This window comes from Megachile rotundata, chromosome 6, assembly GCF_050947335.1.
Source record: "Megachile rotundata isolate GNS110a chromosome 6, iyMegRotu1, whole genome shotgun sequence".
Lineage (NCBI taxonomy): Eukaryota > Metazoa > Arthropoda > Insecta > Hymenoptera > Megachilidae > Megachile > Megachile rotundata.
Window position 1 is genome coordinate 14,644,511 of NC_134988.1, and position 13,028 is coordinate 14,657,538.

Below are 13,028 nucleotides of genomic sequence, written 5' to 3' on the forward strand. Positions count from 1 at the left end.
TATGATGTCAAATATTTAAGAGTTAAATGTATAAATTATTACACGTCATAAAATACTGCATATTACAATCTCATATTTGTTTGACGCTCTCAAGTAGTGGTTTAACAATGAACTTTTTCAGTTCGATTTGTTAAGTGCTGTTTGAACAAGACGATGTCGAATTCTGGTTGCAATTTATTTTATCATTGTTATACGAGTTTAACGGGCAGGTAGAACTGAAGTTTAGCGGGTGTATGCTAATTCGAGGCGTTGTAAAGAAGATTTATTGGGTAGCCAGCGAAGAGTCGATTGCTTGTTTCAAGTCTGACGCTTTGCGCGAGATGTTTGCAACATTGTGTTATTTAAACAAGTATGTTGTGAATGTGTAAGATTGATGAGCTTTTATCAAGATCGCCGAGTTACTAATACCGTTCACCAGTGATTTATTGCTCGGTGTACCATAATTTTGTGATTTTTTGGGATTGTGAACTTTCGAAACTATTTTTGCGTGATTATATACCGTTTTTGATGCTTATGATATTGCTGTGTTACATGAATAATTTTACACGGTTATTTTACTATTTATAATTGTTGTTATTTGTTAATATTATTTATAATTTTAATTTAGTTAAAATACTTTCAAAAATATTACAAAGGGTATTGTTAAAAATACCTTTCGTAATTTAACAAAGCAGTGCAATAGTTTTTTGCGACGGTGTTCAGATTAATGATAAATGATTACACGGATGTCAGAGGATCATTAATAAAAATTTAATGATATTCATAGTATCATTAATAAAAAATAAATCTCCATCTTGTGCAGCCAGAGGCATACGTGATTAATCATTAATCGAGGATACTTCTGTAATTCAGTGTCGTATCTGAATTTAGAGTTGTCAGAATAAAAAGCGAGAAGAATTGTCTTCGTGTTTAGAAATACCGTATTCATTGACGGGAAAGATAAGCGAAAGGACATCGTTTATTCGCACCAACCAAATATAGTTGTCGAGGTCCAGTCTCGAAATCGTCAGAATGGAATTCCAACAAAGGTGACGCAATGGAATTCCGGATACAAATATGGACGCTTAATACTACTAGTTTGAAACGTGTGAGACGGAGAAAGGTATTCTAGATTTCCAAATTTCCAAATTTCTGAATTACCAAATTCTCAAGCTTCCAAATTCCCACATTTTCTAATTCCCACATTTCCCAATTCCCACATTCCCCAATTCCCACATTCTCCAATTCCCACATTCCCCAATTCCCATATTCCCCAATTCCCATATTCCCCAATTCCCACATTCCCCAGATTCCCAAATCCCCAAATTCCAAATCCTCCAAATTCCAAATCTCCCAAATTCCAAATCCCCCGAATTCCAAATCCCCCGAATTTCAACCCCTTCAAATTCCAAAATCCCTAAATTCCAACCCCCCCAAATTCCAAATCTCCCAAATTCCAAATCCCCCGAATTCCAACCCCCCCAAATTCCAAATCTCCCAAATTCCAAATCCCCCGAATTCAAACCCCCCCAAATTCCAAATCTCCCAAATTCCAAATCCCCCGAATTCCAACCCCCCCAAATTCCAAATCTCCCAAATTCCAAATCCCCCGAATTCAAACCCCCCCAAATTCCAAATCTCCCAAATTCCAAATCCCCCGAATTCCAACCCCCCCAAATTCCAAAATCCCTAAATTCCAACCCCCCCAAATTCCAAATCCCCCGAATTCCAAATCTCCCAAATTCCAAATCCCCCGAATTCCAAATCCCCCGAATTCCAAATCCCCCAAATTCCAAATCCCCCGAATTCCAAATTCCTCAAATTCCAAATCCCCCGAATTCCAAACCCCCCAAATTCGAAAACCCCCAAATACCAAAACCCCCAAATTCGAAACCCCTCAAATTCCAAAATCCTCAAATTCCACACCCCCAAAATTCCAAAACCCCCCAAATACCAAAATCCCCAAATAAATGCACTGTCCACACCAATAATAACAACAAAGAAAATACTCATAAAGAATAAAAATCCCAATCTCTCCTTTTTTCCAAGCTACCACGCATTAATCACAATTCTCATTTAACACTCTCTCTTTGATTGCTCGTATAGTTCCAAAATATCTGCCATCTTGTTCGTTAAACAGTCCGAGCTATCGAAACGACAACGAAAGAAAAGAACGAAAAGGAAGATTAAGCGCGAGCATCAATCAATCGACCCATCGTGCATCAAAATTTAAAAATCAATTTCACCAAGGTCTCTGAATAGGATATCCTTACTAACACATCGAATATAACCAATCGAGGAACCTTTGCTTTGTAGCAAATTACTCAATCAAAAAATTCTCATCGAAATTGGCAAATATTGTATAATAAAAAAAAAACAGAAGTTCGTCTTTGATTAACAATTCTTAAAATTTATTTATTTACTTGTTGACCCTTTGGTTCAGTGTAATTTATTATATACTCGTGTATTTTCATTTGAAACATACTTTGTTAGTCATGGTACATTCTTCAATTTTTATACACAATTAATTTGACGTTTAAGTGTGTTTAATTAATTTTATATTAAGTTAGTGTGATTACTAACTTAATACAATATGTGCTGGTATCAGACATTTACTCTATGATAAGGTATTAGACATTATTAAATCGAACGATTATTTATTTATTTCTTAATTGAACCTAATGTGAAGATCATAATCAGTCCCATAGGGAAATATAGAAAATTTGGGGTTAGAGTGTTGCAGCGTAGGAGTACGATCGAGTAGAGTTCGAGGAGAGGATAGCAGAGGAGTAGAAAAAAGCAAGAGAAGAAGAAGGGAGAAAGAAAACCGTCCACGGTGACGGTCAGCGAGCGCGAGCTGAACCCTGACCCTTCGTCCGTTGTCGTCCATACTCGTTCCCGGTGTCTCGGGCCCTCTTTCTCCCACCGACGGGGCCCAACGACTTCGTGGGGCCCCAGCGTGGGCGAAACCGAGGCGTGGGGGTGTAAGAGGTTGGGTACGAGGTGGGCCGTGAGGAGAGGAGAATAAGAAGACGAGAAAGGGGCGGAGGGGGTGACGAGTTGGCCCGCGGGCGTCCCGGGACCGTGAGAACACCACCTATAATATTATTTAGTCTGCCTCGGTTCGCCTCTCTCCTCTTCCTTTCTCTTTTCTTTGCTTCTATCCGCTGTTTCTTCTCTCGCCTCCTTTTCTTCTTCCTCTTCTTCCGTCGACTCTGCGAGGGGAGCCTGCTCTTCCTCGCGATACTGCGCGTGCAAGGAACGTGTCCGTCTTTCTTCCTCTCCGGCGTCAGAGGCACCTAACTATTCAGGGCTGTACGCGGTTTACTCGCGCGCATTAATTGCCGTCGTAAATTGTTGCGGCTTTGCAACGAAGTGGCAGAGACTCGTAGATGGGGCGGAAAATGGTTCACCCTTAGACGCTTGTGCGCATAGGCAAATGGGAAAGTAACGGAGCGTGAACTTTATTCTGGAGCTGTGAACGTTCAAATTTCATTCGCATCTTTAAGTTATTCTTTGCTGTGAATATTGAGCTGTCTGATGGGGTGAATTTGGGGAATACATTTTTTTATTTGGAAGACATTTGTTGGATCTTTAGTGCAACTGCATTTTTAAACACCATTAGATTGCAAATATCAAATTGTACTAAATATAATAAACTGACAGAAGGTTAGTTTATAGAAAGATCCTGATCAAGGGTGCTTTTAGTTTAATTAGACAACTGATCATTCGTTTGATCCGATTACTATAGTAGTCGCCTCTTGCAAGTGCATATAGTAAAGATGACAGTAATAATTATTCATAAGGACTGTTGATTGTAGCCTGGTAGAATTTTCTTCCTTAATTCCTCGATGACGCAGCAGATGAATTACAGTAACTTTTTTATGTCCCCCCTTAAACCATCTTCCTGACAAAGTATTGTTGCATTCGTAAATCGGCGAATAACTCTCTAAGGTACGAACAACGTCGTATTTACATTGTTTATTGCTCGATGCACGTATCTCGCGTTGGTGACACACGCCATGCCGGAATTTGCTGTTCATTACTTTCACGGCTCACAGCATGTTACGTAAGTACCTCGTAATTCTTAATTCGCGACGTTTTAATGATAGCCGCGAACACAGAAGCACGGAGATTTACCGATACGTTGGTAGACAGAAACCAATTTTACCTTCCAGTTTTAGCGTCGTATAATTGGTAATTCAATGAAAAGTTGCTCGCTAAAATTTGACAATAACATACGGTCTACTTGTTCACCCTTCAAATTTCTGAATTTCTAAATATTTCAATATATGCCTATTTAAATATCTGACGTGTCTAAGAGACTAAGCATCCAAGTACCTAAATATCTAGGTATATAAGTAACTAAGTATCTATGCATCTAAATATCTAAAGATTCTCTGTCACTATCCATGTCCAGCTCATCGTCGCACGCACCGTGCACACCGGTGCCCAGAACCCTACAACGGGCACTCCCTCCCCAATATTCCCAAATAGTGAATTATCGCCTCTACCGAAAACCCGATGAAACATGATGAAGCTGTCTCCCGACCGCAGGGCCATATATCACGATGCGTACACTCCGCGTGTATCTCATTACCGCGTCCATCATCAAAAACGAAGTAACCGGTCTCGTCACCTCGCTCCGTGTTCGACGTACAGGGAATCCCGTGAGTCCCCGTCGAATCTTCGTTAAAGCACGAATTAAAGCATAACTCGAGATGTCCCCTTGGGTCGTCGCGTGTATCCGCGCACGCAGTGACGCGTGCACGCGAGATTACGAACGACGCCGTTTACGCCGAAACGCGGAGCAATTGCGGGCCAGCTGTGGCTCTCTCTCCAGAATCCGGGGCCCGTTCCTCGCGGACGGTCCCAACTCGCCTCGGATACCTGCCACCAGGTGTCTCCACGAGCAGTGCCCAGCAGCGAGAGGCAAGAGCAGTCGTCGGGGCGCCTTCGCACCGCCAGCATCGCGCGTGTGTCTCCTCTTTGCCGTTTGCCCGTTTGTGCACCCTGTCGCGGCCGTTATCGAACGATTGCTCGCGATCGAGCCACGGTACGATCGAGCATGAGGTCGATCCTCGATCTCGTCGGTTAGTGAACGAAACCGTGCCCGAATCGACCAATCAGCAGGCGACACACGGTGATCGACAGAGCTCACCCTCGCCAATGGTGCCGGCAACACGTCGGCAGCCCCTGATCCTGACCCAGGACGATTCTAGCGACGGGGGAGGATGCAGCAGCAACAGCAGGACCAGGACCACGAGCAGGAACGGGGAATCGTAATGGTCCCGTCTTCCTCTGCAACCACGTCCACCAGCACGGACCTCAGGGACGTTACCAGTGTCACGGAAGCTGGTCTGCCCAGTTTCACCCTGCAGAGTGTCGCCCTCGGACTGCAGGGCGCTCTTCTGGCTGCACTACAGAGAGCCGCTTTGTTACCTCCTGGACACGCCGCGGCTGCGGCTCTGAATCTCCAGGCGTTGGAGACTTATTTGACCCTTCATCGTCTTCACGCCAGCAGCGCAGCGCCCGCCGTTAATCAGCCCGCCGCTCCGGGACTGACCACTGCTAATCAGAGGTGCTCGCCCATTAACGCCGCCCTCGACAACACGCTCGCGTCCACGACAACGTCCAAGAGCGACCAGCTAGTTGCCGACAGGTTATTACAGTCCACCGAAGACGAGGACGAGGGACGTTTGGACTTTATCGGAGACCCCGAGGAGGACTTGGCTCTGCTGGAAGAACAGGAAGCTCTCTTGCGAGACACTTCCGTGGCTACTTCTTCTGCGAATCACGAGGCGTTGCTCAGACGGATATCCGAAGGAAACCGAGGTACCAGCTCCACCACGACCGTGCAACAATCGACGTCTCTGGCGCAGATCGTCGCTTCGTCCTTCACGTCGCCGGCATCCTCGTCCGCTTGCTCGTCGTCCTCTTCGTCCTCGTTGTCCTCCTCGTCGCCGCTTCAGGCCACCTCCACATCCGCAGAGACCAGTATACCCAGGACGTGCAGGGCATCCAGGCCCAAGAAACAGTTCATCTGTAAATTTTGCAGCCGACAGTTCACCAAGAGCTACAATCTGCTGATACACGAGAGAACGCACACCGACGAACGACCGTACTCGTGCGACATTTGCGGCAAGGCTTTCCGACGGCAGGATCACCTCAGGGACCATAGGTAGGAAACGTTCACTTATAGCTGTTGCTTGATTAAGATGTTATGCCTCACTGCTCTCTTTTCTCTAACCTTATCTAACCTTAATCTTGACTTTCACTAATCCTTTTTTAACGAGACACTGTTCTTTTTGTATATCTTCTTAAGTATTATATGGGTACTCTTTTCTATTTCATAATCACAGAGTTGACTGAGGTTCTATATGTTTGTATGATTAACATATTCTAGATATTTGTATGAGGCTTCGTTTGTAATCACTGTCAGTTTGAGGTTACACAAACGATAGTATCTTCTATACGATTTGAACGTAAATAGTTATTGAATAGAACGTACATATTGTTTAATTGTATTACTGCATACTATTGAAATAAAATCTATGATTCATAGAGCTATTCGAGAACTAAATACGTTTCACTGATTTTGAGATACTGCACATTATGTTACATTATAGCATTAGTTCGTGGAGAATCATTTCTAACCTTTCGTGTTAAATGCTTCAGTAGCATTTCACGGGTATTTTATAGATCCTTTCACTTGATATTATTACGGTCGAAGTAATATTCTCGCATTGTTATCAAACGTTGCAGAGGATGGCGCGGTAGTCGCACATATGGTGGACGCAGGGTCAAACGTTAACTTTATATTCAAATTATTTATGCTAAGGGAAAAATTATTAGATACATTTATTTGCCGAAATAGCTTATAGAAAATAGAATTGTTATGTTGAATTGTTGAATTCGTATAATTTGTTGGGATTAAAATTATATGTTGAATTTTGTTTTCTATTTTAGCAAATTGAAAAATATAGTTTTTGCAACCAATTATTAGAATGTATTTCCTATATAATCATACAAAATTACGTCAAAGTAATTACATCAAAGTGCAAGCTCAGTATCCATCATTATAAGCTGTATATCTCCTCAAACAATAAGCCAGCAATAGATGCTGTTGCGTCTGAAACATTTAATCTGCAACCTACATTCTTCCGATTCTTTGTCTCGACTGATCCTTCAGAAATCATACAGAACATTCTAGAAAGTTCGACAGCAGTTACGTAAATTAGAAATCGTCGCTCGGTCGATAATTGAACTCAATTTACCTCTATTCAAGTATCACTGTTAAAAGCGGTAAAAAGAATTACCCTTGCAAGGATCTGTTCGCGGAAGAGACGCGGAAGATAAAGCTGCTATTACGTATGCTTATTGGCTGGAACGAAGTGTGCACAGCAAAAGTACCATTACACCAATCATGACACCTATGTAGCTTTCTTCTCCGTGCGGTTAAATTGATTGCAATCTTCGTGGTGTCTAAACACGACGAAATAATGCACGCCTGTTTGCACGAACGTGTAATTACGACGGCTGTGTATTAATTACGTTGATCAATTCGTGACAATTTATAGAGCTTTTCGTATCTTGATCATTAATCACGTCGTCGATCGATACGTCTGCAATTCCCGTTCATTTCGACCCGGTAATTGCGCGTTAAAATAGTCACACTTACCTTGATTTTATTCAAGATACCAAGATTTATAATGTGTCGTGTCGTTTGTATGTTTTGTTGATTGCAATTTAGGAGCTGGACGAAATTGACGCTTATTGTAATTCGTTTCGATTGAGTAGTTTGAATGCTTAGTGCGCAGTAATTTATAATATCTGACGTCTTATTACTTGTAAGTTGTTATTTTTTACTGTTTATTCTTAATTGACGTGCGTTGTTTGCAGTCAGTTGTTTTTCTGTTTTTTAGTTTCAATTTGTGTCGAAGTTGAGAACCTTTCTAAAGGACCTGTTTTCTATAACCTTCCTCGAAGTTATTTTTTATATTACAAGTTTCATTATTTTGCTTCTAATTATTTATATTCCAATTACTTGCGCAATAACAAATGACTCCTTTTTTATTATTTATTTTATAGTAAATAAAATATAGCATTCTGAATGTTATTATTAATTTTGAACATTAATGTCTCCAAATGAAAGCAAGTGTCGGTGGCCATTTTGAACACACGTGACTACAAAATGGCGAACATAACCTAACCTCACTTGCTGAAGTTATACGACAATAAATACATATTTGTGTACAATAAATACGTATTTGTGTACAATAAATATGTATTTATAATGCATTAACATTTGTGAACATTTCATTGCAACACTCTGTAGATACATTTGTAGATAAATCTTATTTAAGCTTCCACCATTAACCTCTGATAAAAAGATTGTTCACACTGTCGAAGAAATTCAGTTCTGAAAGGGTTAATTCTTATCTATCAAATACGTGTTAATCCCCTGATAATCTCCGTACCTGCAACCCTTATAATCTCGACACTTTCAACACTCACAAATTTACCAATAAACCAATCGCTGTAACACATCTCTAATCGTTTCGTGGTCCACAAAATTTCCACGCTCCGATAGCCTGACAATCCTTAATCCCTCTAATCTCGCTAATCCTATTACCAGCATCTTCCACGGTTCGTTCGTCGGGTTATATGAGATCAGTGACAATCATTTCGTTCACGTTTTCATCGACTTCCAATTTTATTGACTTTATCCTACCATGTTGAAATCATTGACTACATCGATACTTTTAATTGGGGTTTTACTATTTTCCTTTTATTATAATTTGTTATATTTTACATCTGTTTACACTCAATTATTAATAGTTGCTATAATTTATTTTTAATAAAATATTGTTTCAAGTAAAATATTGTTCTTTCATACTATAAAAAGGTTATTTAATGATTATGAAAATTTGGTGATGGACAATTTACTGGTCTTCTGTTTTCCTTGTACAAACTAGTACAGTGGTTCTCAACTATTCTTACATAACGTTTATAAAAAGATTGAGAACCACTGATTCAGTACATTTCTCAAAAATATAGATACAAGCATAATGTCAGATATCAGAGTAATTTTCATTTGTAAGCGAATATTAGAATCGAGAAAACCGCCGTTTCTGCTTCAGGTACATCCACAGCAAGGAAAAGCCGTTCAAATGCGCGGAGTGCGGCAAAGGATTCTGCCAGAGTAGGACCCTGGCGGTGCACAAGATCCTGCACATGGAGGAATCGCCGCACAAATGTCCCGTCTGTGCCCGTAGTTTCAATCAGAGGAGCAATCTGAAGACACACCTTCTGACGCACACGGACATCAAGCCATACCACTGTGCCTCCTGCGGCAAGGTCTTTCGCAGGAACTGCGACCTCAGGAGGCACTCGTTGACCCATAATTTGGGCGTATCGACGTCGCCACCGCCTCCAGGGATCCCTGTACCTGGATCCAGCACTGTTGTGCTACAGGAAACATCCTAGTGTTCTCCTAAGCCAACTAGAACAATTTACGTGTGCCAGGAAAAACAAAAGATTTCGTTCATCGAATTCGACGGTGAACTCGTGCTGTCGAATTCTCTGTAAATTGAAAGCGTTTTTGTGAATCATTCGAGGATCATCGAGGACGATGAGAACTCGCTCTAGGTGTAGTGGGACATTTTTGTTCTTCATCTTTTAGTGTATATTTACCTGCGTACGTATTCGTAGCTGTTTATGTTTTAGAGGTTAATATTAATCGCGTATGTTATTTAAGGATTTAGCTCGTTACTTGTGTAATTGCGTTACGTAACGAGGTATTACTGTAAGTATGCGGAGGGTCTCTTTGTTTTTGTACTTCCACTGTGTACCTATGTACGTGTCCCTTGTGTTTCGTTTGTACGTGTAAAATAAACTTTTATTATATTATTTTTTAAAACGTTGTCGTGCCTGCTGTGCCAACCACCTGAACACTTTTCTTTGTCGAGTACAATAGTGAAATATATAACGTTTGTGAGATAGAGCTGGGTCTTTTATTCTCCCTTGTTCCGTAGTTTTTAGACCTTTCAAATTAAACTACTCTTGTTAATTATACTTGCTTTAAAATATTCACACGTGTTGTATTATACTTCTGTTTAATTATATCTGATGAAGAATATGAAGAGTAGGATGAAGAATAGGAGGAATATCACAAAAGTTATCGAAAATGGATCCAAACCGAAACTTTCAGGTGATCTCCAAGAACAACATCGAACAAACATCACATCACAATTCTTGTTCATTCCCATTCAGTCATTCCTCCTCTAATTGTTCTCCAGATCCAAAGTTCAGAAGTAGACGCTGAAAGTAAACTTATCGCAAACAATTCATCCCAAACGATACTCTTCAATCCCGAAACGAATACGATAGCATAGAAAAAAGTATGAACTCTGAAGACAGAGAGGGAGAAAAAGCAACAGCAGCCTCGGACAACGACGACGACGATGAAGAAGAAGAAGAACAAGACGAAGAAACGCGTGTATCGTGTTACAAAGAGCGAGGCCGCCAGGTGCGCGGGACATGACACCGCGATACGTCTAGGGTTACGTTTCTTTTTCGAAGGTAGGTGCTGGAAAGGCACGAGGTGGGCCCGAAGACGCTATTTCGGGCCCGGGAACGGGCCGAACACGGGACAGTTCGCGTCGATAAGGAGAATCTCGCACGACCGGTCGGCTTCCACTTCTTCCACGAGGCAGTTCGTTCCGAAGCTGGAAACTTGAGGAATTCCGATCCGGATCAGAAAGAAAGAAAAACAAGGGAACGTTGTCCCAGCCTTGTAAAGCAAATTTACATAATTTCGTGACAGCCGCGACCGCGTTGCCCCCTTTGGCCAAATTAATTCACCCGAATTCGCTTAAGCTGCGTTTCCACACGATTTTCGGCTATTTATTTCGTCCTTATCGTCTTTAGCGCGATTTCGATGCTCCTGCTGATGCTTGTGCTGTGACTCCAAGGATGAATCAATCTCTGCTTTTATATTTAAGAAAGATTTTGAGATTTTATAGTTTTTTGACTACTCTGTAATTTATAAGATGTATTGCTTTCTTTATAAGATATTTTGAGCCTATTTGAGTTTGAAGGTTAGGTTATGAAACATCGAGTTTGGTGCCGCCATTTTTTAGCAGAACCGCGAAGTTTGAATTGTGAAGAATGGAGTTTGATTACAAGGTGTAAGATGTAGAAATAACAAATTATAATAGCATATTATTTAATACAAGAAACAAATATTATTTACAAATAATGCATATAAACATATTTACAAATAAACATATGTATTTACAATTAGAGACATGACACTCCTTGTGTACATGAAGTGTGACTTTCTACAGAATCTATTGTCTGTATAAATAAATTTAATGCCTAATAAATAGAATGTCAAATTCAGCTGCTTGTGATGCACTCTTTAGATGCAGCTTAGAACTGACCCCAGTCCGAGAACAACAATATTCCTGCACTTTCTCAAAATATTGTATACTACCCTAAGTCAGTTGAATTCCAAAAATAACCTAAATGAATAGCTAAATAAATAATCGAGTTCAGCTCCTCGTTACAAGTCCCTGGGGCCAGAACGGACCCCAGTGACAATATCGAGGAAGAGAAACCTAATCGTGTAAAGATATCCGTATATATCCTACGTTAACACATCGAAAGGAAGAAGAAGAATAAGAAGAAATTCCGAAGGAGTAGAGTAGGGCTGACCAGACGTGTTATCGACGCTCTGCCAACCCCTTAAATCAGCGAAGCTAAGCGAAGAGGGTGCAGAAGAAGAAGAAGAGGCGGAGGGAAGATCCTCCTTTCCCTTTCCCTGATCCCTCGATTTTTTGTTCCTCTGGTTCGTGACGAAGAGAGGACATGCGCATGCAGATCACGTCGGTTGTAGCCAAGTGATAGCGTATCTGTGGGCGGCGCGTGCGTGTGGTCCTTCTATGTCCCCTTTAACTTCCAACCTTCCCCTTCGTCTCTTCGTCCATGCTTCAGGGAACGCACCGGCCCGTTCCGAGCCTCTTCCTCTCTCTTTTTCGCCTTATACCTGGATCTCTCGATCCTACCGGTTTGCCTTTCTTCGCTTTTAAATGGGGAAATGACAGACTTAATATGCGATTTAATACGTGTCTACCTGACGCTACGCTTTCCGCGCTCGCGTTGCCAGACGCTTTTGCCTTCCTTCCTTCCTTTCTTGCTTACAACCCTTTGTCGTGTGATTTATTTCTATTTGATTGCTGCATTTTACTCTTTGTATTGAACTGTTGTATTGGATGTGTGCGTCTCACGAGAAGTCTCCTTCAAGGAAACTTGGTCTCTTTGGACTAATTAGTCCTGGAGCGGTTGTTGTATAAAATTTGACAATGAACAATGTCATTTTATATGATTTTTATAATTACTGCATTCATCAGAGAAGAATATCGGTCATCAGGTTAATCAGCACGTTGTAATTTTATAATCGAAAAGCAATCTTAATTTGTAAATACTAATAAGCAACTACAACGTGAACTTTACAAGAAACTTTCAATTCAGTTATGCTAATTTTAAGATTGATTGATCGATACATTGTATGAAAATTTCTGGCCGAATGGAAATCTTTTTAATTAAATGAGTATCGATTAATATGGTAATTTGTTTTACGTAATCGACGCAGATACGAATATTTTGAAAAATATCGAATGCTTGCGTGGATATCGCGGCGTCGATTTGAACTTTAGATATTAGATCGCGAGAAATGATAATCGTCGGTGCTGTAATTATTTCTATGTTTCAATGCTTAAAATATGTGTTGCTCATCACATATATCAAAGTTCACTGGCACGCAATATTCAATTCCTTTGTTTCAGGCACTTCTGACTAATTGGAATCAGCTTCGGAGAAGATTACATAATTGTCTCTTGCATTGCGGGGTCATTTTGACCCGGTTATGAAATATTTTTCATTCTGTTATTTTTTATTTTTTTGTCTTTGTATGATTAATTTTTTTGGGGTAACACATATTTAAAATAGAAGAAATTTATTCATTTTATTTATTTATTTTAAAA

General features: G+C 40.7%; 1 protein-coding gene across 2 annotated transcripts; it reads left to right on the forward strand.

Moving 5' to 3' along the window:
- The first annotated feature begins 4,820 nt into the window (after positions 1–4,820).
- LOC100879007 (sister of odd and bowl) lies at positions 4,821–11,321 on the forward strand. 2 transcript variants are annotated; one of them, XR_013038623.1, is made up of 4 exons: positions 4,821–6,160; positions 9,123–9,679; positions 10,117–10,192; positions 10,281–11,321. XR_013038623.1 is itself a non-coding variant. In XM_003704218.3 (2 exons), exons 1-2 carry the CDS (start codon positions 5,214–5,216, stop codon positions 9,466–9,468), a joined length of 1,293 nt encoding a protein of 430 aa, XP_003704266.2. In that variant the 5' UTR covers positions 4,821–5,213; the 3' UTR covers positions 9,469–9,985. The 2 variants fall into 2 exon arrangements, 1 of the variants encoding a protein (XP_003704266.2); XM_003704218.3 differs by lacking the exons at positions 10,117–10,192; positions 10,281–11,321 and having other exon boundaries at positions 9,123–9,985.
- Positions 11,322–13,028: the final 1,707 nt, after the last annotated feature.